Source organism: Bos javanicus, chromosome 29, assembly GCF_032452875.1.
Source record: "Bos javanicus breed banteng chromosome 29, ARS-OSU_banteng_1.0, whole genome shotgun sequence".
Classification (NCBI taxonomy): Eukaryota; Metazoa; Chordata; class Mammalia; order Artiodactyla; family Bovidae; genus Bos; species Bos javanicus.
In genome coordinates, this window is record NC_083896.1 from 18,031,025 (window position 1) to 18,058,966 (window position 27,942).

General features: G+C 45.6%; 2 protein-coding genes across 3 annotated transcripts in view; both read right to left on the reverse strand.

The window, feature by feature from the left end:
* The window catches only part of USP35 (ubiquitin specific peptidase 35), a 64,351-nt gene that overhangs the window by 29,972 nt on the left and 6,437 nt on the right, over positions 1-27,942 (reverse strand). For both annotated transcript variants that reach the window (XM_061407674.1, XM_061407673.1), the window contains exons 2-7: positions 26,818-27,500; positions 25,728-25,860; positions 24,052-24,181; positions 23,535-23,636; positions 21,806-21,964; positions 17,010-17,203 (exon numbers count right to left, since the gene is read on the reverse strand). In XM_061407674.1, the coding sequence (XP_061263658.1) occupies positions 17,010-17,203; positions 21,806-21,964; positions 23,535-23,636; positions 24,052-24,181; positions 25,728-25,860; positions 26,818-27,490 (1,391 nt within the window). In that variant the 5' untranslated portion in view covers positions 27,491-27,500. The remainder of the gene's footprint in view (positions 1-17,009; positions 17,204-21,805; positions 21,965-23,534; positions 23,637-24,051; positions 24,182-25,727; positions 25,861-26,817; positions 27,501-27,942) is intronic.
* Positions 1,123-3,458, reverse strand: LOC133241749 (phosphomannomutase 2-like). Its single transcript, XM_061407683.1, is given in 3 exon segments — positions 1,123-2,829; positions 2,831-3,161; positions 3,331-3,458. Coding segments are annotated over 3 exon segments (744 nt in total). The 5' UTR covers positions 3,396-3,458; the 3' UTR covers positions 1,123-2,481.

Genomic DNA, 27,942 nt, shown 5'->3' on the forward strand with positions numbered 1-27,942 from the left:
GAAAACTGACCTTTTCCAGTCCTGTGGCCACTGCTGAGTTTTCCAAATTTGCTGGCATATTGAGTGCAGCACTTTCACAGCATCATCTTTCAAGATTTAAAATAGCTCAGCTGGAATTCCATCACCTACACTAGCTTTGTTCCTACTGATACTTTCTAAAGCCCACTTGACTTCACATTCCAGGATGTCTGGCTCTAGGTGAGTGATAATACCATCATGATTATCTGTGTCATGAAGCTCTTTTTTATACAGTTCTCCTGTGTATTCTTGCCACATCTTCTTAATATCTTACATGTACCAGAAAACTACTAGAACTCAACAATGAACTTGGTAAAGTTTCAGGTTACAAAATTGATGCACAGAAATTGGTTGCGTTTCTATACACTAACAATGAAGGATCAGAAAGAGAAATCAATAAGCAATTCTATTTATTATTGCATCAAAAAGAATAAAATACCTAGAATAAGCAGTCACTGCACAGGAGGAGTGGTCCATCTAGTCAAAGCTATGTTTTTTCCAGTGGTCATGTATGGATATAAGAGTTGGACTATAAAGAAAGCTGAGTGTAGAAGAATTGATGCTTTTGAACTGTGGTATTGTAGAAGACTCTTGAGAGTCCCTTGGACTGCAAGGAGATGCAACCAGTCCATCCAAAGGGAAATCAGCCCTGAATATTCAATGGAAGGACTGATGCTGAAGCTGAAATGCCAATACTTTGGCCACCTGATGCGAAGAACCGACTCATTGGAAAAGACCCTGATGCTGGGAAAGATTGAAGGCAGGAGGAGAAGGGGATGACAGAGGATAAGATGGTTGGATGGCATCACCAACTCAATGTACATGAGTTTGAGTAAAGTCCAGGAGTTGGTGATGGACAGGGAAGCCTGGCATGCTGCAGTCCATGGGGTCACAAAGAGTCGGACACGACTGAGTGAGTCCGACTGAGCGACTAAACTGAATTGAGATTAAAAAGAACGCATTTGAGTGAAGGTGATGAAACTGGAGCCTACTATAATCCACCCTAACCCTAACCCTAATTTTTTAGGTGGATGAAACTGGAGCCTACTATACAGAATGAAGTAAGTCAGAAAGAAAAATACCAATACAGTATATTAATGCATACATACGGAATTTATTTTTATTTTTTTACCAATAAAATCACTTTAATTTGCTACTTTTCATTTTGAAAGATCATTGCAGTATCATTTAAAATCCAGCCAGGAAAGATGCCCCAGGACTGCTGAGTCCTGGGGACCACTGAGAACGGTCACCCTAGCACGTGACTGCGGGCGGGGCTGGTTGGGGCTGACCTCCAAACTGGTGCTGCTTTTCTCTTCCAGGCTAAGACAAGCTGGGCTCAGGGGAGGCTAGGGGGGAACCAGGTTCCTCTGTGATGAAGGCACCTGGTGGGGACCAACTAGTGGCGTGCCAGAACACCCCTCTCCAGTTCCCCCACCCCCAGATTCAGGTTCAGGTCTGAGAGTCCCCAGCAGAGGTCACGCCTGGACTGACCCCACCCCGGTCTGGAGGGACCAAAGCTGAAAAATGATGTGTGAACCGTTTTCTTGGAAAGCTAATGTCCATGCTCTGGGTGAGGGCCAGAGCTGCTGTCCTTCCAGCCACACAGGAACTTGCAGGAGGCAGGAGAGAGGGGAGACAGGGTTAGAGGCCTGACAGAGCTGCTCCAGCCCTGGGGTCAAAGTCTGGGTGAGGGAGTGAGGGAGGGGGCGGGCTTATTATTCAAAGACCGGGCTCCAGATCTGTTAGCAGCTCAGGCCCTTCCCTGATCCCTGAGGAGTGAAGTGTGAAGGCCTTGGCACTCGCGGGGCTGGGGCTCAGAGCAGCATCTCAGGCGGCCTGCGGGCCAGTTCTCGGCGGGGCTGTTGGTTCCACCGTCCATGTCTCCGGAACCAATGGGCTCTTCAATGTGTAGTGGATATGGAGCTACCCCGAGTCCTCAGCGAGTGACATGCAAAGTCCCAGGGGTCAGTGGTCACTGGGCCAGCGCAGACATTCATGGGCTTCATTTCTGGAAATGTCTTAACTGTCTGTGCTGGGGTCGGCCTCATCATAAACGTCCTGTCCTTTCTCATCAAGAGAGCCCCCTTCCAGTGCTGATGCAGCGGGTCCCAACATGAACATCTGTTATATTTTCCACGAGACCCATGAAGAGGGAGGGTCCAGGCTCACTCATTTCATTCTCTCTGGACTGTTCTGGAATGATGGGGAAGTTTAAAAACAAAACCCCTGGGGGCACTGTGACTGCACGTATCGGGTAGAGTGGGGGTGGTCGGAGACTCGGGTGGGGATGTAACTCTCTGCTGGAGGCAGTCCTGGGAACCGTTCTTGACAAGCCTTTTTCTCTGGCCCTGAAAACGGAGGGCGATTCCCCTGCCAAGCGGGGATGGTAGCGAGGACTGCAGGGTGGGCTGGGGGGAGCCCTCCCACAGGGAGCAACCCCTCCCATGGGGTGCAGGCCAGTCAGCAGAAGAGCTCCTCGCAGATCCTGCGCGTGTCCTCCGGCGCCGCCACCGTGTAGCCCACCGTCCTGGGGTCTGTGAAGATCTCGTGGTCATTCCCGCCTGGCATGGTTTTGTCGCCGAAGAAATAGATGGTCTTATAGCCGTCCTTCTCCACGTGTCCCAGGCAGTACCTCTTGTCCCAGCCATCGGGGAAGACATCGAAGCTGATCTGGCCTCTTATGGAAAACGTGAGGCCTTTCCCAGCAAACTCTTTTCGCAGATCCTCCACGAACTTTTGTCTTATGTTTTCTTTCCGATCGAGCTTGTAGAACTCAATGCGTTCTTCCTGGCTGCAGCTTCTTCCGATCGATCGGCGACACGTTCAGCATCCCGTTACGGAACTCTATGAAAGTGCCCCTCTTCTTCGGGAGCTTGATTTTCGCGATGTAGCTCAGACAGTAGTTGATTAAATCCTGGATTAGGGCTTCACCCAGGTGACCTTGAATATTCTGTTTACACAAGAGTTTCCCATCTCTGTATGCTACCAAGCCATTTTCTGGAAACACGTAATCATATTTTTTAATAACGTCATCTCCCAGCTGCTCCTGTACTTTCTCAAAGTCCGACCCGCCGACGACACCAATTTTGATCTTCTGCCTCAGTTTTTGCAGAAAGCAATCCATGTCTTTGGTAATTTTCACTGCTACCATCCGGCCTGAACCAAGCAGGGTAGAGACAGAACTTGAAGACAGTGAGGCCACTTGGAACCAGTCCCAAGTTTGAATGGCTGCTGTTCAGTGACTGATTCATGCAAGGGGGAGGTCAGAATGAGCGTCATCACAAAATCTGTGCCCATGGCAACAAAATCTGCCGCGGGGCCGTCAGGGTCCCGTCCACGTCGAAAAGGCAGAGCGCTGGACCGGGCGCAGTCATGACCCTAGTTTCCACATGCACCTAACAGGACTCGCTGGCACTTGGACCTCTGCCCGGAACTTCCCTACATACGGAATTTAGAAAGATGGTAACAATGACCCTCTATGCAAGACAGCAAAAGAAACACAGATATAAAGAACAGACTTTTGGACTCTGTGGGAGAAGGTGCGAGGGCGGGATGATCTGAGAGAATAGCACTGAAACATGTATATTACTGTATGTGAAACAGATCAGCAGTCCACGTTCGATGCATGAATCAGGGCACTGAAAGCTGGTGTACTGGGATGACCCTGAGGGATGGGGTGGGGAGGGAGGTGGGACGTGGGTTCAGGATGGGGGACACATGTACACCCATGGCTGATTCATGTCAATGGATGGCAAAAACCACTACAATACTGTAAAGTAATTACCCTCCGATTAAAATAAAGTAATTAATTAAAAAAAAAAAAGCCATGGAAGCAATCTAAACGTCCATAAACAGATGAATGGATAAAGAATGGTAAATATACTCAATGGAATATTATTCAGCCATAAAAAATGATGGAATAATGCCATTTTCAGCAATATGGATGGACCCAGAGGTTATTATACTTAGTAAAGTACATGAGATAGAGAGACAAATATCCTATGACAGCACTTCTATGTCAAATCTAAAAAAAGATGACACGAACGAATTTATTTACACAACAGAAACAGACTCACAGACATAAAAAACAAATTTATGTTTACCAAAGGGGAAAGGTGGGGGGATAAATTAGGAATTGGAGACTAGTATATACTACCACTATACATAAAACAGATAACCACCAAGGTCCTCTTGTATCACACAAGGAACTCAACAATATTCTATAATAACCTATATGAAAAAAAAAAATCTTAGCAAGAATGGATATATGCTGCTGCTGCGCTAAGTCACTTCAGTCATGTCCGACTCTGTGCGACTCCATAGACAGCAGCCCACCAGGCTCCCCCGTCCCTGGGATTCTCCAGGCAAGAACACTGGAGTGGGTTGCCATCTCCTTCTCCAATGCATGAAAGTGAAAAGTGAAAGTGAGGTTGCTCAGTCATGTCCAACTCTTAGAGATCCCATGGACCGCAGCCCACCAGACTCCTCCGTCCATGGGATTTTCCGGGCAAGAGTACTGGAATGGGGTGCCATTGCCTTCTCTGGAATGGATCTATATTTGTAACTAAATCACTCTGATGTACACCTGAAACTAACACAACACTGTAAATCAACTACACTCCAATATAAATTTTAAAAACACGCTATATGATACCATAATGATAGGTGTCATTATACATTTTTCCAAACCTACTGAATGTACAATACAGAGTGAACATAATGTTAATTATGGACTCTGGGTGATTACAGTTTGTCTTTGTGCAGGTTTCTCCTCAGCGGGAAAAGAAAAAGTACCAGTCTGGTTAGTGATGTTGATAACAGAGGAGGCAATGCAACTGTGAGAACACAGGGCATGGAAAATCAATCTTCCTCTCAATTTTCTGTAAACCTAAGAGTCAATTTTCTGTAAACCTAAGTCATGTCTGACTCTTTGCAACCCCATGGACTGTAGCCTGCCAGGCTCCTCTGTCCACAGAATTCTCCAGGCAAGAATACTGGAGTGGGTAGCCATACCATTTTCCAGGGGATCTTCCTGACCCAGGGATCAAACCTGGGTCTCCTGCATTGTGGGCAGATTCTTTATCATCTGAGGAACCAAACCTACTCTAAAGAAGAAAGAGGATTCTGGGAAGATGGCAGAGTAGGATGTATTAGGAAACTGTCTCCCCACCTCGACAATAACTGTACTGGCAGAATCTGTCTAATGTAACTATTTGGGGAACTCTGAAGTGTGTTAAAGGCTTGCAACTTCCAGGCGAAAGCTTCCAGGGTGAGCTGGAGTCAGTTTCAGTTCTCTGCACAGAAGGAGTACGGCTGTGCACATGCTCCTGGAGTGTTTTTCACACATCTTGCAGGAGCTGCGGTGGGTAAAAAGGACTCCATCCCCCAGTATTAAGGACTCCTGCTCCAGCTGCTGCTCCTGATCACACAGATGCAGACAGAGACATGGGCAGCCATCACTGTTACAGGTTCCACCACTGTTATAAATCCTTCCACCTCAAGCTAAATTATGACTTCCAGGAGACTTAGAAGGCCAGCACTCTCCCCACTCCCACTTTCCTACTTCACCGCTTCATTTTTCGTTTTTCCCTTTTGAGGAGCTAAACGTTAGTGACTAGGGCATTAAAAGACAACTGCACATGTGGGAAAAACTAGAAAATGACTGCACATGCCCATCTGAAAGCCTCAGAAAAGACATAAGAAGACATTAAATTTATACTTCAGGCTGCCCTGCAGCACAGAGACAGACTATAACAATAAAAAACAAAAGCAGGGACTTCCCTGGTGGTCCCATGGTTAAGAATGTGTCTTCTAGTGCAGAGAACTCAAGTTCAATCCCTGGTTGGGGGAGTAAGATCCCACATGCTATGGGGCAACTAAGCCTACACAGCCCAACTGCTGTGCCCGAATGCTGCAATGAAGACCCAGTGCAACCAAAAATGAAACAAACAAAAGAAAACAAAACCCAGGGGAAGAAGGAGAATCTGATTTCCAGAGTTCCCATATTAACAAATGTCCAAAGCTCCACAATCATAAGGCATACAAAGAAACAGAAAAGTACAGCCCACTCAGAGGGAAAAAAAAAAAAAATTCAACAAAATCTGTCCCTGAAAAAGACTTAACAGCAGATGTATGAGACAAAGGCTTTAAAGCAATGGTCTTCAAGGTGATAACTAAAAGAAGAATGGAGAAAGTCAAGAAAATGATTTGTGGGCAAAATCGAAATATCAATAAAGAGAAAAACTAAAAGAGAAACAAAAAAAGAAATTCTAGAGCAGAAAAGTACAATAAATGAACTTTAAAACTTAACAGAGGTAGATTTTCAGGTTTAAGCAGGCAGAACAACAACTCAGTGACCTTCAACACAGGACAATGGAATTTTATCAAGGCTGAGGAACAGAAAGAAAAAAGACTGAAGAAGAGTGAACAGAACCTAAGAGGTCCATGGGACACCATCAGAAGGACCAATATACTGTGGGAGGCCCAGAAGGAGGAGGAGGGAATGAAAAAAGGGCAGAAAGAACATCTGAAACAAATAATGATTGAAAACTCCTCAAATTTGATGAAGACAAAAATGTAAACATCCAAGTTCAACAGAATCCATTGGAAGAATTCAAAGAGACCCACAGTGAGACTGATTATAATCAAACTTTCAAAAGACAAACAGCAAAATCTTGAAGGCAGCAACTGAGAAGCAAATCATCACATACCAGGATCCTTCATAAGATTATCAGTAGATTTTCTGATCAGAAACTTTGGAGGCCATAAGAAGGTGGACAGATATATTCAAAATGCTCAAAGGACAAAAAAAACTGTCAACCAAAAATCCTAAATCTGGCAAAATTGTTCTTCAAAAGTGTGGAAAAATCAAGACATTTCCAGATAAACAAAAGCTGAAGGAATTCATGGTCGTGAAGACTCAGGCATGACTGAGTGACTTCCCTTTCACTTTTCACTTTCATGCATTGGAGAAGGAAATGGCAACCCACTCCAGTGTTCTTGCCTGGAGAATCCCAGGGACGGGCAATCTGGTGGGCTTCCACCTCTGGGGTCGCACAGAGTCGGACATGACTGAAGTGACTTAGCAGCAGCAGCAGCAGCAGACCTGTCATACAGAAAGGCTCAAAGGAGTCTTACAAGGTGAAAAGAAAACACACAAGTCAGAACCTCAAAGTAACACAGAAAATCTTGGGTCACAAATCAAGCCTCAGTAAAATTAAGAAAGTTAAAATTGTATCAAGCATCTTCTCTGACCACAAGGGTATGAGACTAGATATCAATTACAGGGGAAAAAACTGCAAAAAAACACAAACACATAGAGAGTAAATAATAAATGTATAAGTAACAAAGAGGTTACTGAAGAAATAAGAAGGGAAATCAAAAGATTCCTAGAAACAAATGACAATGAAAACACAACAACACAAAATCTATTGGATGCAGCAAAAGCAGTTCTTCTAAGAGAGAAGCTTATAGCAATACAATTCTACTTCAACAAACAAGAAAAACACTGAATGGACAACCTAACTCTACACCTAAAGCAGCTGGAAAAGGAAGAACAAAAAACCTGCAAAGTTAGAAGGAAATAAATCATGAAGATCAGAGCAGAAATAACTGAAAAATAAGGAAACAATAGAAAAGGTTAATAAAACTAAAAGCTGGTTCTTTGAGAAGATAAAATTGACAAACCATTAGCCAGATTCATCAAGAAAAAAAAAGGGAGAAAAATCAAATCAACAAAATTAGGAATGAAAAAGGAGAGGTTACAACAATGCAGAAATACAAAAGATCATAAGAGACTATTATGAACAGGTGTATGCTAATAAAATGGACAACCTAAAGGAAATGGACAGATTCTTTGAAAAGTTCAACCTTCCAAGACTGAACCAAGAAGAAACAGAAATTATGAACAAGCCAATTACAAGCACTGAAATTAAAACCGTGATCAAAAATCTTCCAAAAAACAAAACCCTAGTGCTAGATGGCTTCACAGGTGAATTCTATGAAACATTTAGAGAAGAGTTAATGTCTATTATCCTTCTGAAACTCTTCCAAAAAATTGCAGAGGAAGGAACACTTTCAAACTCATTCTATGAGGCCACAATCACCCTGACACCAAAACCAGACAAAGATATTACAAAAAAAGAAAATTACAGGCCAATATCACTAATGAACATAGATGCAAAAACTGCAATAATAATTCTAGCAAACAATTCAACAACACATTAAAAAGCTCATACACCATGATCAAGTTGGGATGCAAGGATTCTTCAATACACACGAATCAATCAATCTGATACACCATATTAACAAACTGAAAGATAAAACTATATGACTATCCCAATAGATGAAGAAAAAGCTTTCAATAAAATTCATCACCCATTTATGATTTAAAAAAACTCTTCAAAAAATGGGCATAGAGGGAACCTACCTTAACATAATAAAGGCCATATACAACAAACCCACAGCAAACATTCTCAAAGGTGAAAAACTGAAAGCATTCCCTCTAAGATCAGAAACAAGACAAGGGTACCCTCTCACCACTATTATTCAACATAGTTTTGGAAGTCCTAGCTACAATAATCAGAGAAGAGAAAGAAATAAGGAATCCAGACTGGAAAGGAAGAAGTAAAACTCTCACTGTTTGCAGATGACATGATACTGTACATAGAAAACCATAAAGATACTATCAGAAAACTACTAGAACTAATCAGTGAATTTAGTAAAGTCACAGGATACAAAATCAATACACAGAAATCACTTGCATTCCCGTATACTAACAATGAAAAATCAGAAAGAGAAATTAAGGAATCAGTGCAATTTACCACTGCAACAAAAAGAATGAAATACCTAGAAATAAACCTACCTAAGGAAACAAAAGAGCTGTATGCAGAAAACTTTAAGACACTGATGAAAGAAATCAAAGATGACATAAACAGATGGAGGGATATATTCCATGTTTCTGGGTGGGAAGAATCAATATTGTGAAAATGACTGTACTACCAAAAGCAATCTACAGATTCAATGCAATCCCTATCAAACTACCAAAGGCATTTTTCACAGAGCTAGAACAAAAAGTTTCACAATTCATATGGAGACACAAAAGACCCCAAAAAGCCAAAGAAATCTTGAGGAAAAAGAATGGAGCTGGGAGGAATCAACTTACCTGATTTTAGACTATACTGCAAAGCTACAGTCATCAAGACAGTATGGTACTGGTACAAAAACAGAAGTATACACCAGTGGAACAAAACAGAAAGCCCAGCGATAAATCCATGCACCTATGGACACCTTATCTTTAACAAAGGAGGCAAGAATATACAATGGGAAAAAGAGCTCTTCAATAAATGGTGCTGGAAGAATTGGAGAACTATGTGTAAAAGAATGAAATTAGAACACTTCTAACACCAAACAAAGATAAACTTGATATGGATTAAAGACCTAAATGTAAGACCAGAATCTATAAAATTCTTAGAAGAAAACACAGGCGGAACACTGTATAATATAAATCGTAGCAAGATCCTTTAAGACCCGCCTCCTAGAAAAATGGAAATAAAAACAAAAATAAATAAATGGGACCTAATTAAACTTAAAAGTTTTTGCACACCAAATGTAAGTATAAATAAGGTGAAAAGACAACCCTCAGAATGGGAGAAAATAATAGCAAATGAAGCAAGTGACAAAGGATTAATTTCCAAAATATACAAGGAGCTCATACAATTCAATACCACAAAAACAAACAACCCAATCAAAAAGTGGGCAAAAGACTTAAATAGACATTTCTCCAAAGACATATGGATGTCTAATAAACAGATGAAGAGATGCTCAACATCACTCATTATTAAAGAAATGCAAATCAAAACTACAATGAGATACACCGGTCAGAATGGCCATTATCAAGAAATCCACAAACAATAAGTGCTGGAGAGGGTGTGGAGGAGAAAAAGGAGCCCTATTGCACTGCTGGTGGGAATTTAAATGGATACAGCCACTATGGAAGACAGTAGGGAGATTCCTTAAAAATCTAGGTATAAAACCACCATAGGACACAGCAATACCACTTCTAGGCATATACCCTGAAGAAACCAAAACTGAAAAACATATTCCCCAATGTTCATTGCAGCACTATTTACAATAGCTAGGACATGGAAGCAATCTAGATGTCCATCGACAGATGAATGGATAAAGAAGCTGGGGTACATATATACAATGGAATACTACTCAGCCATAAAACAGAACACATCTGAGTTAATTCTAAAGAGGTGGATGGACCTAGAGCCTATTATACAGAATGAAGTAAGTCAGAAAGAGAAAAAATAAATATCATACATTAACAAATATATATAGAATCTAGAAAGATGGTACTGATGAACTTATTCGCAGAACAGCAGTGAAAACACAGATATAGAGAACAGATTTATGGACAGTTCAGTTCAGTCCAGTCGCTCAGTCGTGTCCGACTCTTTGTGACCCCATGAATCGCAGCACGCCAGGCCTCCCTGTCCATCACCAACTCCCGGAGTTCACTCAGACTCACGTCCATCGAGTCAGTGATGCCATCCAGCCATCTCATCCTGTCGTCCCCTTCTCCTCCTGCCCCCAATCCCTCCCAGCATCAGAGTCTTTTCCAATGAGTCAGCTCTTCGCATGAGGTGGCCAAAGTACTGGAGTTTCAGCTTTAGCATCATTCCTTCCAAAGAAATCCCAGGGCTGATCTCCTTCAGAATGGACTGGTTGGATCTCCTTGCAGTCCAAGGGACTCTCAAGAGTCTTCTCCAACACCACAGTTCAAAAGCATCAATTCTTCGGCGCTCAGCTTTCTTCACAGTCCAACTCTCACATCCATACATGACCACTGGAAAAACCATAGCTTTGACTAGACCGACCTTTGTTGGCAAAGTAATGTCTCTGCTTTTGAATATGCGATCTAGGTTGGTCATAACTTTCCTTCCAAGGAGTAAGCGTCTTTTAATTTCATGGCTGCAGTTACCATCTGCAGTGATTTTGGAGCCCAAAAAATAAAGTCTGACACTGTTTCCCCATCTATTTCCCATGAAGTGATGGGACCGGATGCCATGACAAGGATGAGGGAAAGGAGGGAGAGGGTGAGATGAAAGGAGAGAGTAGCATGGAAGCATATACACTAACATATGTAACCAGACAGCCAATGGGAACTTGCTGTATGACTCAGGGCACTCAAACTGGGGCTCTATAATAACCTAGAGGGGTAGGAATGGACGGGAGGTGGGAGGGAGATTCAAGAGGGAGGGGACATATGTACACCTGTGGTTAATTCATGTTGATGTATGACAGAAATCAAACCAATATTATAAAGCAATCATCACTCAACTAAAAATAAATAAATTTTTAAAAGTCACATAGAAAAATACAGATCTCAACAAAGGTAAATACGTGAATGATTATATGTAAAGAAAAAAGACAATTATTGATGCAATAGCTAGTATTACTATAACTTTGATTTGAAATTCAAAACTCTTCCACATAATTCAGGGGACTAATGCATCTAAAAGAATTACTTGCTTATGTTTTAGGGCACATGATTATAAAGATGTAATTCTGTGATATCAACAACCAAGGTGAGGTGGGATAGAGCTGTGAAGGAGCAGAGTTTTTGTATGTTATTAAAGTAGTAGCAGTGTTAGTCGCTCAGTTGTGTCCAACTCTTTAAGACCCCATGGACTGTAGCCCCCTAAGCGCCTCTGTCCATGGGATTCTCCAGATAAGAATACTGGAGTGGGTTGCCATTCTCTTCTCCAAGGGATCTTCCCAAACTGGGGACTGAACCAAAAAAAAAAAAAAAAATCAACTCAACACAAAAGAAAACAGGAATGCAAGAAATGAAGGATAAAAAAGCTAGAGGGTTTATGGGAAATAAATAGCCCAATGGCAGAAGTCAGTTCCCTTCTAGAAAAATGGTACTGATGAACCTGTTTGCAGGGCAGGAAAAGAGACACAGACGTAGAGAATGAGCGTGTGGACACAGTGGGGGAAGGACAGGATGGGATGCATTAAGAGAGTAGCATTGAGACAGATACACCACCATGTGTAACACAGATAGTGGAAAGCTGCTGTGCAGCACACGGAGCTCAGCTCTGTGCTCTGTGATGGCCTGGAAGGCAGGGACATGGGACGGAGGCTCAAGAGAGAGGCTCACACTGTTGTACAGCAGAAACACAACATTGTAAAGCAGTTATCCTCCAATCAAAAAATAAATTTTAAAAACTCTATAAAAGCTTTTAATAAAAGCAAATGTATTAAACTCTGTCACCAGAAGAGACTGGCAGTGGCAGAATGGATAAAAATACATCCAATTTTAATACTGTCTATAAGAGACTCATTTGAGATACGAAGACACAAGGAAGTTGAAAGTGAAAGGATGGGAAACTAAATGCCACACAAATAATAACCAAGAGAGAACAGAAGTGGCTGTACTAATGTAAAACAAAACAGACTTTAAGTCAAGAAAGGTAGTAAGAGACAAAAGGGACGTTATATATTAATAAAAGGCTCAATACAGCAAAAAGACATAACAATTACAAACATTTACACCCCTAATTACAAGCAATCATGCAAAAGTTAACAAAATTGAAAAGAGAAATAGACAATTCTACATTAACAGTTGGGGACCTCATGACCCCACTCACAATAACAAACAGAACAACCAGACAGAAGATAAACAGAGAAACTGGGAAACTTAACACATATTAAAGAAACATTCCACCCAACAACAACAACATACACATTTTTCTCAAGTGCACAGGGACCTTTGTCCAGAAGAGACTGTAAGTTAAGCTACAAATTAAGTCTCAATAGATCTAAAAGATAGATCTCATACAAAGTATCTTCTCTGACTACCACAAGATAAACTTAGAATTCAGTAAGAGAGAAAACTGGAAAATTCACAAAATTGCTGAAACTAAACAACACACTTGTAAACAACCAATGGATCAAAGAAGAAATCACAAGGGGAAGTTAGAAAATACTTCAGTTCAGTTCAGTTCAGTCGCTCAGTCATGTCTGACTCTTTGCGACCCCATGAATCGCAGCATGCCAGGCCTCCCTGTCCATCCCCAACTCCCGGAGTTCATCCAAACTCATGTGCATCGAGTCGGTGATGCCATCCAGCCATCTCATCCTCTGTCATCCCCTTCTCCTCCTGCCCCTGATCCCAATACTTAGATATGAACGAAAACAAAAACACAACATACCAAAGCTTATGTGACACAGCAAAAGTGGTGCTCCTAAGGAGGAAATTTATAACTAAAAATGCTTATATTAAAAGACAAGAAAGAAGGCTTAATCTCCAAAATATACAAATAGGTCATACGATTCAACAACAACAACAAAAACCCAATTGAAAAATTGGCAGAAGACCTGAATAGACATTTCTCCAAGGAAGACATACAGATGGCCAGTAGGCGCATGAGAAGATGCTCAACATCACTAAACTATCAGAGAAATGCAAGTCAAAACTACAATTCACCTCACACCGGTCAGAAAAGTCATTAAAAAGTCTACAAATAACAAATGCTGGAGGAGGCAGTGGAAACCTTTCTACACTGTTGGTGGGAATGTAAGTTGGTACAGCCACTAAGGAAAACAGCACGAAGGCTCCTCAGAAAACTAAAAACAGAATTACCATATGATCCGGCAATCTCACACCCGGGCACACACCTGACAAATTACAATCCAAAGAGATACATGCACCCCCGTGTTCAAAGCAGCACTATTCACGAGAGCCAAGACATGGAGACAACCTTCAGTGCCCAATGACGCATGAACAGATAAAGAAAATGCAGTATGCATATATGCAATGGACTACTATGCAGGCACAAGAAATAAGGGAATCTTACCATTTACGACAATTAGACAAACCTTGAGGACATTACACTAAGTAAAATAAGTCAGACAGAAAAAGACAAACTGTATCATCTCAATTATATGTGGAATCAACACAGATCGATGGTTGCCAGAGATGGGGATTGGGTATGGGTGAAATAGATGAAGGTTGTCAAAGGATAACAAAGTTTCAGTTGCAAAAAAAAGTCCTGAGAATGTAATGTAATGTACAGCATAGTTCCTATATTTAGTAATACTGTATCGAATATGAAAGTCGCTAAGAGAATAAATCTTTAAATTTCTTATCAGAACAAAAAAATGTGTAACTATGTGTGGTTATGGATGTTAAGTAGACTTATTATGGTGATCATTTCATAATATAGACATATGGTTGACCCTTGAACAATGCAGAGGTTAGGGGCACCAACTCCCATGCTGTCAAAAATCCATGCATAACTTTTGACTCCCCCAAAACATAACTGCTAATAGCCTACTGTCAACTAGAAGCCTTAACAATAACATAAGCAGTTAACATACACTTTTTATGTTATTTATATATCAACAGATTTTTCATATATTCATAACATACCTTCTAGGCTACAAGGTTTGCCTTCAATTTTTTCTCAAATTGTCACAAATCTCCAAAAATTTTCCCAATATATTTATGAGAAAAAAAATCCACATGTAAGTGGCCCCATGCAATTCAAACCTATGCTGTTCAAGGGCCAACTAATGGTATACCGAATCATTACACAATACACTTGAAATTAATGTCATGTGATATGTCAATTATATCTCAATAAAAGTAAATTTTTTAAAAAGCAACCTCTTTCAACAACTGAAAAAAAAAAAAAAAGACTATCCACTCCACAGAGAATCTTTAAAAATGGTACAAATGAACTTATTTACAAAGTAGAAAAAGTCACAGATGTAAAACAAACAAACAAACACTAGTCATGGTTATCAGTTACCAGGGGGAAAAGGAGGGGGGGAGAGATAAAGTGGGCTATGGGGATTGACATAGGCACATTACTGTATACAAAATAGATAACTAATAAGGACCTACTGTATAGAACTGGGAACTCTACTCAATATTCTGCAGTGGCCTATATAGAATCTAAAAAAAGAGTGGATATATGTCTATGTATAACTGATTCACTTTGCTAAACAGCAGAAACTAACAGAATACTGTAAATCAACTATATTCCAATAAATTTTTTTTTTTAAAAAAAGATTATCCACAGAGTAAAAAGACAACCCTAGAAGGCTCTGGGAAAAAATATTTGCAAATCATGTATGTGATAAGGGATTAATATTCAGAACATACAAAAAAACTCCTAACCCTCAACAAAAACAACCTGATTCAAAAATAGGCAACGGATTTAAATTGACGTTTTGCTGAAGAATAGACACAAATGGCCAATAAGCACATAAAAAGATTCACTAATCATTACAGAAATGGCAAATTAAAAACCATAATGACATACCACCTCACACCCATTTGTTATTGTTGTTGTTTACTAGCTAAGTCCCGTCTGACTCTTTTGCAACCCTATAGCCTGTCAGGATCCTCTGTCCATGGGATTTCCCAGGCAAGAATATTGGAGTGGGTTGCCATTTCCTTCTCCAGGGATCAAACTCGCATCTCCTGCACTGGTAGGAGGGTTCTTTCCCACTGAGCCTCCAGGGAAACCCTTACACCTATTAGGATGACTTATTAAAAAAACAAATAACAAAAAACCAGACATGTTGGAAAGATATAGAGAAATCTACACCTTTATGTACTGTTTGTAGGAATGTAAACTGGTGCTGTCACTGCGGAGAACAAGACAGAGGTTCCTCAGAAAGTCTAAAAAACAGAATTACCAAATGACGTAGTAATTCCACTTCGGGGTATGTATCTGAAAGAATCATAAGCAGGGTCTCTAAGAGACACTTGTGCCCCCGTGTTCATAACAGGTAAAACACAGACGCAATCATACGTCTATCATTTTACCAATGAACATTACCAAAATGTGGTTTATACACACGATGGAATATTGCCCAGCCCTTAAAGGAAAGAAATTCTGCGATACGCTACAATATAGATGAATCGCGAAGTGAAATAAGCCAAAAAGACAAGTACCATATATGAGGTACTTAAAGCAGAGACAACAATCACAGAAAGTATAATGGTGATTACCAGAGGCTGTGGGGAAGGGAGAATGGGAATATGGGGAGTTATTACTTAATAGGCATAGAGCTTCAGATTTACAACAGGAAAAGAGTTAAAGGGATGGATGATAGTGACGGCTGCACAACAATTGTGAATACAATCTGACGCCACTGAACTATATACTTAAAAATGGTTAATATGGTAAATTTTATGTTATGCGCATTTTTAAACACACACACAAAAAAGGAAAATCAGTGGTTGGCAATCTGCCTGCCAACACAGGGGACAAGGGTTCGATCCCTGGTCTGGGTACGAAGACCCACACGCCTCAGGACAACCAAGCCCATGTGCCACAACTTCTGAACCCGAGCACCTGGAGCCCGTGCTCCGCAGCAAGAGAAACCAGCGCAGCAAGAAGCCTGCGCACCACAACCACAGTGGCTCCCGCTCACCCCAACTAGGGGAAGCCGGCAAGAAGCAACGAAGAGCCAGTGCAGCCATAAATTTTTTTTAAAAAAAGGAAAATAGGGAGGAAAGTATGTCTGCTTCTGTGGCCGAAAGCTTGATTGATCTTTAAGCAAGTCATCAGTTGAATAGGTACCCACTGACGACAACAATTTTGTTTCACTAATGCCAAGGAAGGTGGAAGTTCTACAGTGGAAGACACTGTCCACCCTCTCAGACTCTAGGAGGAAAGTCAGTGTGTCGACCAACGCAGCAGACCCACTTCCTGCTGCAGCCTGGCCCCCAAATCCCCATCTCAAGTTCCCATCAAGTCTTGACCTATTGCCTAGACAATGGCCTGCAGCCCTCTGGGAGCTCTCACCTGCCCTTCACTTACCCAGAGACCTCAGGGAACTGTGCCCATGATACAGAGCAGGAGCCCCCCATCCCCACCCCCACCCCCACCGCCACACACCGGGAAGCCCAGCAGACAGAGGCACAAGCAGACAAGACATATAAAAACAGCACCTACTCGGAAGCCATGAACAAGGCCTGAAGGATGCTGTTCACGTAGCACGTGTTGCCCAGGTTGATTAAACCAATCTTGCCCGTGTCTGACTTGGCCATGAGCCGGGGATAAAAGCCGGCCAACTCACTCTTCTGCGAGGTCCAGGCGTCCTGCCCCAGCAGCTGCTTGATTCGGTCCTCATTGGGAACATGGAGGTCCTGAGTGAGGAACAAGCCAGAGGGTCACTGAGCACCAGGGTTAGCTCGAAGAATACCACCTCCTCCAGGAAACCCTGGAGTACAGCCTACTACACACGGGTCAAGCACACCACCCAAAAAATGTCACAGAGATGTGTGTGAACTGTCCCCTGCTTTCAAACATACTCTAGGTTTTCATCTTGACACGTGGGCTTTCGAGATGATCTTTCATGCCACAACTGCCTTTAGAAAGGGGTAAAATCTTCACTATGTAGATGAAAAAACCAAGACCCAGATAAAGGATTTTCTTAAGAGGCAGTAAATGAAGACTCTACTATATGTTAAGATGAGTCCAGGATGTGACACACTTTAAGCAATGACAACACTGGCCCCCTGGCCCAATCCAGCCGTGCTGAGATCTCAACCCTGGTCCTGACTCCTATCCTCACAGCTCTCTGGCTGTGGTCAGTAAGCCAGCCTGACTCAGTCAGCTAACCTCCCTGGACCTCAGTTTGCTCATCTGTCAAATGAGGACACTCCTACTCGTATGTCAGTTCAGCACGCTATACTTTCATGGGGCCTGCTCCTATTTATACATTCTTCACGTTAAAGTTCGCACAGTCAGCTTTTTCAAATTAGTCAACACCACACACACACAGCCCTGGGAACTTGATCCCACAGTCAGGACGGTGGGAGGATCCTGGGGGTCTGAGGTATGAGTCCTTGGTCACAGGCGCAGGGGTTGGCACACTTTACCATTCATTACCCTTTTCACACTGGAGAGCCGCACTGAAGAGAGTATAACCAAAGCACTGGCTCTAAGGAGGACATAGTCTAAAGAAAGACACCCTAGCATAATAATGCAATATTATTCACTAGAGTTAAGTGATATTCATGAAAGTTCCTCTAGCCCCATTCTTATTTCCAGATCTTAGCACAGTTCCTAGATTTGTCTAAGGTTCCTGAGCTTCAAACTAGCTCAGCACTGAAAGCCCTCATCAGTGCAAAAGGCAGGGCTCAAGCAGTGGCAGTGGATTAATACATTTGCTCACTCATTTCCCACGACTATTTATCAGATAATTTATCAGATTAGTCAGTCACCTCCCACAGATAGTAAAAATATAGGAGGTGCCTGAGGCAAGAAGCTAGGCATGTGTGCTTAGCCGTGTCCAACTCTTTACAACCACATGGACTGTAGCCAGCCAGCCCCCTCTGTTCATGGAATTTTCCAGGCAAGAATACTGGAGTGGGCTGCCATTTCCTCCTCCAGGGGATTTTCCTGACCCAGGGATCGAACCCACGTCTCTTGCATCTGCTGCACTGGCAGGCAGATTCTTTACCAGCTGAGCCACCAGAGAAACCCAAAGAAAAGAAGCTAAGGGCTCAGTAACTTTGTAGTCCCTTCTTTTTTCTTCCTACGATCGCCAATCCAACCCCACCCACACACAACATGAACAAATAGGGACAAAAAGACAGAACCAACACTCTCTGCTCCCCAACACCACAAAATGCAAAAATATCCACACTAGAAAAAAAATCAAATGTCATTTTTCCCAAAGAAGGTAACTTTGTACTCATAGGAGAATAAAGAGAATAAAACAAAAACTTTCAAATAACTTTCAAGCTCCTCCTGTTACTAGAAATCTACATAAAATGTAGCTCCCTCAGCAAGGACCACAGCCCCCAGAGAAACTGCCATAACTTAACACAGCTCCCTAAGTGAGAGAACTTTTCAGAATTTATAAAGGTGCCTGTATACAGAGGTCAGGAAGACTCCCTGGAGAAGGAAATGGCAACCCACACCAGTATCCTTGCCTGCAAAATCCCATAGACAGAGGAGATTGGCAGGCCACAGTCAGTGGGGTTGCAGAGAGTCTGACATGACTTAGCAACTAAAAAACAATTCAAAGGATGAATAAAATGTGGAAGAATTTTATAAATAATAAATCCTATTAATACTTGGCAGACTTGCCTCTCAAACTAGCTTGTACCAAAAGGCAGTCAAAGCCATACAGCAAGTATCACACATCTTCCTAGATCTATATTAGCTAAAATCCAAGGAAGAAAAATATGTTTCTATTAAAACAGATGTTTATAATTATGAAGCATATACTTGAATCTTTGAGATGACATGAGATTTTACAGAAACTGAGCTTGTGTCAGGCTGCTTGGGGTAAGTCCCCTGTTCTGAGGTCAAGTACTTCGGAGGAGACGTTGAGAAGCCCAGATCTGCTGAACCATGCAGTCACTCGGCCCTATTTTCTGCCCATCTTCTCGTCTTGCCTCCCTTCCACCACATGTGACCACCAAACTGGACATGCACGTTCTTGCTCCCACACCTTATCCCCTGGCCTCCTCCTCCCAGTTCCTGTCCCTCAAGGTCTAACTCCTATATCCCCTCTCCAGAAGACTTTCCATAATCTTCTCAAGTGGGGGCCCTCACACTATCTACACCTGTCTTATAGAGCTTAACTCCCTACAGCCAATTGCATATGTATTTGCAGACTCACCTCGACCCCCTGGATCAGGCCACAGCCTCCAGTGTGCAAAACCTGGGTCTTCCTCAGCGTGAGCTTCCCCTGGTGCCCAGTTCAGGGCCATGCTCCCTCTTTGTTCACACCTCCATGATACCATACGTCACACCACAGTCCTGTTCATTCACTCATTTATTAGACACACAGATCAAAACGACATGGTCCCTGCCCATCAGAAGCTCACAGGAACAGTCATTTCCAACAAGTTTGAGCCCTGTCTCCTCTGCTCAACCACCTCCAGTGCCAAGGAGCTCATGATCTAATAAGGCAGCTGCTTCTGCTGTTGGTTAGTTCTGACTGTTAAAAAAAAAAACAACTCTCTCATGCTCAACTGGAAGAACTGAGAAAATCCAAGTAAATGACAGGTAAATGTTGTGTTTTCCTACTCTCATTCACGGTGGATTGTTCCCTTGTGTGTTTTGTATTTGGGGATTATAAACTCATCTTTAATAGAATTTTATCTTTGTGGCTTAAAAGTGGTTTCTTTTCTGCTTTTATCAGGCAACCCTTGGGTATTACAAGTTTATGACCACTTTCAGTGTTAGTATCTGAGCTTAAGAGGTCCCATAACTGCAGAAAAAGATATGAACCTGAACCCCTAAAATCAGATGAGAGCAGTCCAGTGATGACAAATTTCTTTTTTCCCAATCCAAGCCGGAGAACTTTCCTTGATGTCTATTTGGGACCATGTGTATTTTTTCTAGAACATCATTTTGCTAATAGTAAAGCCTTTTTTGGGTCCCGAATTACAGGGGCCCCTTGATACTAACTCCCTCCTGACGGCAGGCCCTAACCTCAACTCCTGTCCCCACCAGCTCATGCCCCGTGGGGGCTGAGGTTGGCCATCTCACCCAACCTCCGTCCCCACCTCATGGCTAAAGAGTATCACCTCTCATTCGCCACTCTGGAATTTGATTTTCTCTTCCTTTTCGGACCCTGTGGATCCTTACTTACTCTCTTGCAAGCTCAGCTATATACTTAAAAAGATGTTTGTTATATTTTAACAAGCATTTCTGGGTGCTTTCCAATGGGACATTTCTCAGGTTACTTATCTGCTGTGTTACAGATATGGAAGTCAGATCAGAGGTCCTAAAAGGATCACCACCTACCTGGACATCCGTCACCCACACTTGAACCTGTCCTCTGTATCATGCAGTGGGAAAGGGCTCGGCAACCCTGGGCCCTGGCTGCATCTCTCACTATCTCCATGACTGTGAATAAAATACCATACCTCTCAGAGTCTCATTTTCCTCATCTATGAAACTGAAACATCAGTACCTGCCTCATAGGTTTCTAGTAAGCAACAGAAGACAGAATGTATTAGAAGACACTGGCAAGTGTGACTCTAGCTACAAACACTGGTTATTGTCCTAACTGTTCAGATGAAACTGGGTTCAGAAGCCTTTTCTTCCTTGCAGCTTCCACCTCTGACTGGAGGAGATCTGTCCCTCTTCTGCCTCCTCACTGCTCTTGGGCTGATCCTCACAGGTATTTCATAAGCTGCTTAGATCAGAGTTATGGGTAAACACGTCAGTCACCCCACTAGGCTGTGAGCTTCTCACAGGGAGGAGATTTGATCTGCCTCATGCCTGCGTCCGCAGTTCCCAGCCTGGGCCTGGCACAGAGTGTGGCATAAGTCTGCTCCTGGAGCGCTCAGTCTAAGAGCAGACCGACACACAGACAGTGACGCTGTGTGGCAGAGGGATGGACTAGGGCTGTGGAAGCTCAAAGAGGCCATGATCCAGCCAAGGAACAGGGCTGGGGTGGGGGCTCATTCAGAGTCATCAGAGCCTTCAAGAAGGCTTAGGAGGAGGAGCAGGAGCTATCCAGGCAGAACAAGAGAGGAGTTTAAGTTAGAGTGATTGGCACATACAAAGGCTCAGAACAGTCAAGACAGGAAGAGCCATCTAGGGGAATGGCAGGTGGCTCAGGGTGCCTGAAGCACAGGATGCGCCCGGGGAGATGACGGGAGGCAGTCAAGGGCTAAAGGAGGGACGGCTGCCACCAACCTGCAGCATGGCCTTGAGCAAAGCCCCAACTGGCACCTTTGTCAGAGTGGGGTGCGGGAACAGTGGGGACTGTCGCTCACCTTGATGGCCTCCATGACGGGCTCATACAGATCCGGGAAGCCAGGAAACCGGAACACCATGCAGTGCACCAGCTCCGCCAACTGCTCCAGGCAGCTGGTCCCCGAGTTGGAGTCCTCCTTGACCAGAGACGCCACCATCGGGGGGATGTGAGGGAGGAGCTGGAGAGCAGAGGAGGGTCAGTCAGCACCAGATTCCCCGCCTGAGTTGTGGGGTGGAAATCAATGCTGGAAGCACCCAGAGCTTCTTCAAAGCAGGGAGCTGTGCCCACCTGACCACTGTGCCCCTCACCTGCCTGGGGCTCTAAGCTCTGCAGGCAGCTGACTCTTTACAACACAAATAAAGAATCTGCCTCACCCTCTTCATCTGTTTAATGGGAAAATAGTTCCCTGCTCACAGCTGAGGGCAGGCCTGAGCCCCAGCTATCGAGTATCAGCCAACCGATCTGCCTGAAGAGCCTGAAGGGCAGAGTGACCCGCGCTACTCTGTTACCCAGGAGTGATGCTGGGGCCACAGTGTGGTCAGCTTGTGGCAGCCCTGACAGAGATGAGTGGCAGCAAATGTTTAACGTGGAAAGCACTTCCTCCCACGGTGACATGTGGCGATTACTCTCCCCATCCTACAGATGAAGACATTAAATGAGACAGCTTATGTAATTTGGCAAGGACTTCACCATTGCTGTCTGAGCCAGGTCTGTATGAACCCAAAGCCCATTTTTTTTTCCTCTGTGCTATAGTGTTAACTTTCAAACCTATAGGGAAGCCACACCATAATGTACCAAGGATGGAAGAGTCAGGACACAGAAACTGGAAGCAGGGGAGCCCAGGAGAAGGATGGGGGGGGGAAATATATACATATATATATCAAGTCCCTTGCACGTAACAGGCTATGACAAATGTGACCTCATCTAACCCTGTTCCACCAGCCTAAGGGTTTACCCCCAACCCACGCTCTGAGAGCTAAGTGTCTGGCCCAAGGTCACCACATCTGATCAACGGCAGAGCTGAGACTCAACCCCATGCAACCCCAATCCCTGGTTCGGTGCTCTTCCCACTGCACAAGTCAGGAAGCATTTTTCAGCACTGATCAAGGGCCACAAGAATCCCGGGCCCCTTCTGCAGGGCTGCAGGCTGCTCTTCCCAAGGGAGGGCCCAGAAGGCAGCAGAAAGGGCCCGGAGCTGAGGCCAGGCCTCCTGGGTGCTGATGGACAGCAGGGTTTAGACTGGACTCCTGATGGACTCCTGACCTACACTGGGTCAGACCAACTCAGTGAAACCAACTCAGCTGGAATCTTCCCTGTACCACTCACCAGCAGTGTGCCTGCAACATGCCATCTAATCTCCCTAATCTGCAGTTTCTTCAGTTGAAAAATGGAGAAAATGACAAAAACCTGTCTTGGGGCTACTCTGGGAGTAAAATGAATGAACATGTAATGTCTTTTGCACTGTGCCTGCCACACAGCTGGCACCCAAGAAACACTACTGCCGTTCATTTTAGGCCGGTACTCAGGGCCCAGGGGGAGCGTCACATGCATTCTCTGACCTCAGTTTTCTATCTGTAAAATTGGATCTCAAGTCTCTTCCAGTGCTAACATCCAGGACTGGGAGGTCTTAGCCTTCAAGCTCCAACCCCTTAAGCCCCAACAGAGACAACACGTCTGGCCTCTAGCCAGACCACTGGGGGATGCAGGGCCACCCACCCATCCTCAGGGCAACATGCAGGTGTCCTTACCAGGTGGAAGGCCTCATGGGAGTGCTGGAAGGTCAGGAGCATGTACTTGAGGACGGACAAGGCGGCGCCCCGGACAATGGGATACAGAAGCTTGGAGAAAACCTGGAAAAAAAAACCTGGTCAGGAGTCCCACAGACCTGGGCCACCCAGGGCCAAGTGTAGCCACAGGCCTGAAAGGGGGCCAGAGACACCGGAGTCAAAGCAGCAGACCCATGAGGGAGCCAGAACACAGAGGTGCTCACAGACTTGGGTGGATGGACAGCTGGTGAAATGGACAGCAAGACTGTCAGATATCTGATGGATGGATGCACCAAAAGTGACAGATGCACACACTTGAATGAAGAGTCAGAGGAATGAATGGGGGAAACCTGAGGCCCAGAGGAAAGCAGTGAATTGTCCCAGGTCACAGTGAGCTTGGGTGGGAGCCTCAGTGCTCTGCCTCCCAGACCTGCACTGCCCCTGGCAAGAGACTAGTGGGAAAGGCCAGAGGCCAGGACTAGGACAGGGGCCCACCAACCTTCTCAATTTTGGCGAGTGAAACCTCGATCAAGATGCTGAACTTCTTAACAGCGGCCAGACCCTTCAGCAGTGCAATGATCCACTTGTCAATATTCTTCCCCAGGGGCCAGGACACCCAGTCGATCATCCTGGTGAGGGGAGTGACAGCGACACAAGGACCAGGGAGTCCCAAATGCCTGGGAGCGGGCAGCCCAGGGACCAGCCATACTGACCTGAGATCCCCTCACACTGACTCACACCTACACAGGGCAGCCCTGGGATCTGGGGGATGAACAGGACACCCTGGGGACTATAAACAAGCCAAGCACAGGCACCCGGCAGAGACTGGGGCTCCCAGCCCGGCAGGAGGGAAGCCAGGCCCTCTGAACGCCCCAAACCTCCCCCCACACACACTGCGCTGCAGTAGCAGAGCAGGGCTTTCAGCTACCTCTGCCTGGACTGTGGGGCCCAATGGCAGGAGAAGTACTGCCCCGAGGCCAGAAGCTCTGGCTCCAGCAAACCTTCGTTCGTGACCTGGAGCAAGTCACTTACTCTCTTTAGCCTCAGTTTCTTCCTCTGTCAAATAGAGACGACACCTACCTCACAGGGTTGTTGTATGGATTAAGAGATAACAATGGCTAACCGATAACATTTATTCATTCTGCAACAGGCACTGCTCTGCCTTACATGTATTAACCCCTGTGACCCCCCCACAAGATAACACCTGCATGCACGGACCATGAAGCTGCCACACAGTAGGTACTTGGGAAAAAAAGCACTAATATCATTATTTTTATACTTGGTAGCTCCTGCTACAAAGAAGTAGTAAATATGGTAGTAACAGCTACCACGGCACTATTCTAGGCACCATGTAACATCTCATCTTACCTAATTCAACCCTCACAACAACCCTGTAAGATGGGCCCAATTATACTACAAATTACACATGAGGATGCTGAGGCAGAGAGGGGTTGAGTAACTTGCCCAGAATCACACAAGCAAGAAGTGGGACAGCCAAGACTTGAACTCAGGCAGTTTACTTCTAGAGCCCACTCTCTCACCCACTAAAGACAAGGAATCCGGGAAGGCCCAATGGAGGAGACAGTGGATCTGCACACAGGAATGGAAAGAATGGTAGGGGAGGGGGGATGCCAGGCGGATGGAGTCTGCAGAGCCAAAGGCCTGCAGGCAGGAGGGTAGGTGTCATATTCTGAGGTCACTGGCCAGGCAGGTGTGGCTAGATCACAGGTGTGATGATGTTCACATGAGGTGGGGGATGTGCAAGAGCTCTGTGAGCTGAAAAGTACCCAAACTCTGTTTACCATACTTGCCAAACTCAGAAAGCACTTCATAAAGTACTTTTTATCTCCTATCATTGACCCCATGGGAGCCTGACAACTTTTTATACTACCTCTGCTATTACAGATGGGACAACTGAAGCTCAGAGAGTCCGCTGACTGGTCTAGGGTCACAGAGTTGGTAGACAGCCTGAGAGCATCACTAGAGCAAAGCTCTCTGTGTGTCTCCCACATCCAGCCCTGGGCCAGGCACAGGAAGGGCTCAAAGGATGGATGGACTGAACAAGCATGAGGGCCTGGGCCCTCTGACACTAAATCTAACCCAGCAATCCCACCCAGTGGAAGGGGCTTCTGGGACACAGAGAGAGACCTGACCACCACTTGTCTCTCAGCCCACCTGCTGATGGCGGTCAGCATCTGGGAGTCCGTCACACTGTCATCATTGCTGAGGTTCCGGACGACACCATCCATGAGCTCCAACGGGAGGTGTTGGACCACACTGGCGAGGGCGCTAGACGGTGGCTCCTCCTCTGGAACAGGGGCCGGGGCTGAGCTTAGAGGACAAATGGGCCCCACCCCTCCCCTAGCACCCCATGTCCTTCATGCTGCCAAGGAACTAGGGGCCCTCTGCAAAGAGCACACTGGGGCCACCTCCTCGCCTCCTACAGCATCCCAGCCTCTATCTCACCTTAGCTCATTCACTCAACAGACCTTCACTGGCACTGCTCTGGCCCTGAGCTGAGCAAAGAAAAAAGTACTAACCCCTAACTACGCCTGTATAGGCAAGGCCCTTAGATAGTAACAGTGGAGCTGGAAAGAACAGGAAAGAGGGCAATGTAACTTGAGGGGAGGAAGGACATTCCAGGTGAACCGAATAGACATTAAAAAAAAAAAATTAGTCATCAAAATTTGTTGTCCAATTGTATGAAAGACCTAGGTCCTTACACACCCAGCCCTGGTTCCTCCAAGCCAGGTGCATTCCCTTCCTTTCCCATGAACAACCCTATAATCAGGGAAGGCACAAATTTTATTTTAGCCATTTAAACTACAGTCCAATTTCCACAGTTGTCAACAGGGCCAAGATTTACAATTCACAGTTGACAGGTACAGGCTCCATCATGTCTCTGGATCTACCCCTCTGCCTGCCCTGAGCACCCTATTGCTGCCTGGCGCTGCCCAGCTCTCAAGGCCAGCCTCAAAAATCATCACTTGGAAACTCACCTGACCCACAGAGCATGATGACCATCCCCGCTTCCTGTTGACTCACTCATCCCCCTCCCCCAACTCCTCCTGGCCCTCTAGAGGAGTGGACCACAGGATCTGAGCCCCCACCTCCACCCGCAGGAGCTCAGGAGGGGCCTGCTAAGTAAAAGCACATCCCCCCACACACCCCTGTGCACTAACGTGCATACACCACACCACCAAGCGGGCGCGCCACGCAGAAGACTGCACACACGGGCCCCACTGCGGCCCCAGGGCACACGCACCTGTGCAGGAGATAACGGCGAACAGCTCCTTGAGGCAGGGCAGGATGGCGGCGGGCTGCGCGCGCCACAGCTGCGCCAGGAGCCCGCTCACCTGCTGGGCCTGCTCCAGGAACTCCACGGCGCCCTCCTCGCCCTCGGCCGGGCAGCGAAAGCGGCCGAGGCAGCGCACAAGCTGCTGGCAGAAGAGCAGGCGGTGAGGGCCGTCGGGGACGCAGCGTGGGTGCCGTGCCAGCAGCCGCGCCACCTGCGCGCAGACCGCGGGGCCCGGGCGCTCGCACACCGTGCGCAGCACCTCGCGCCGCAGCAGCGCAAACACCTCGTCGGCCCCGGGCCCCTCGGGCAGCAGTTGCAGACAGAGCTGCACGCAGGCCAGCGCGCGGGCGCTCGGCGGCCCGGCGCCTCCCTGGAGGAGGCGCAGCACGCGGCGCGCGCTGAAAAACTCGGCGAAGACCTCCGGGTGGTGGCGGCCGGCCACGTGCAGCAGCTGGCAGCCCACGCGGCGGGGCAGCTCGTCGGCGCCGCTCACGTAGAGGCGCGTACCCAGCGCCAGCAGCGCCAGGCACTGCTCGCGCTCCAGCGGCTGCCGCGCCGCCTCCAGCACGCGCCGCACGAGCCCTTGCTTCACGCTCGCTGGGTATGATGATGTCACCACGGCCTCCAGGATCTTGTCCATGGTGACCAGGCTGTGGGGGACAGGGAGCAGGGTCACAATCTGCCCGACAGGACCGAGCTCCACGCCCCCCCTCCCCCCGCCACGTGGTCTCCTGCGTGCTGAGACTTCGGGGCGAGCAGCTCAACCTTTCTGGACCCCAGCTCCCCATCCGTGTAATGGGGCAACGATGCGTTCGTCCCTGGGAGGTATCCTAATGAGGTAAAAGCACAATGCCTGGCACATAAATAAGCCCCAGTGGATTGTAATTATTGCTGATGCATCTCACAAAGGCAACATCTGAGTCTTCCCGTTTGCTCCGCCCCTTTGCCTCTCCCCTACCCATTCCCAACTCCACCCCGGGGCCTCCCTGACCACCTAGTCCATTCTTGGCAAGGCAGGTAAGAGCTGGATCTAGAAGCTGCTGTCCAGAGCCCTGACCAAGTCATGTCCTGCGGGAAGATGAGCTGTGCGCA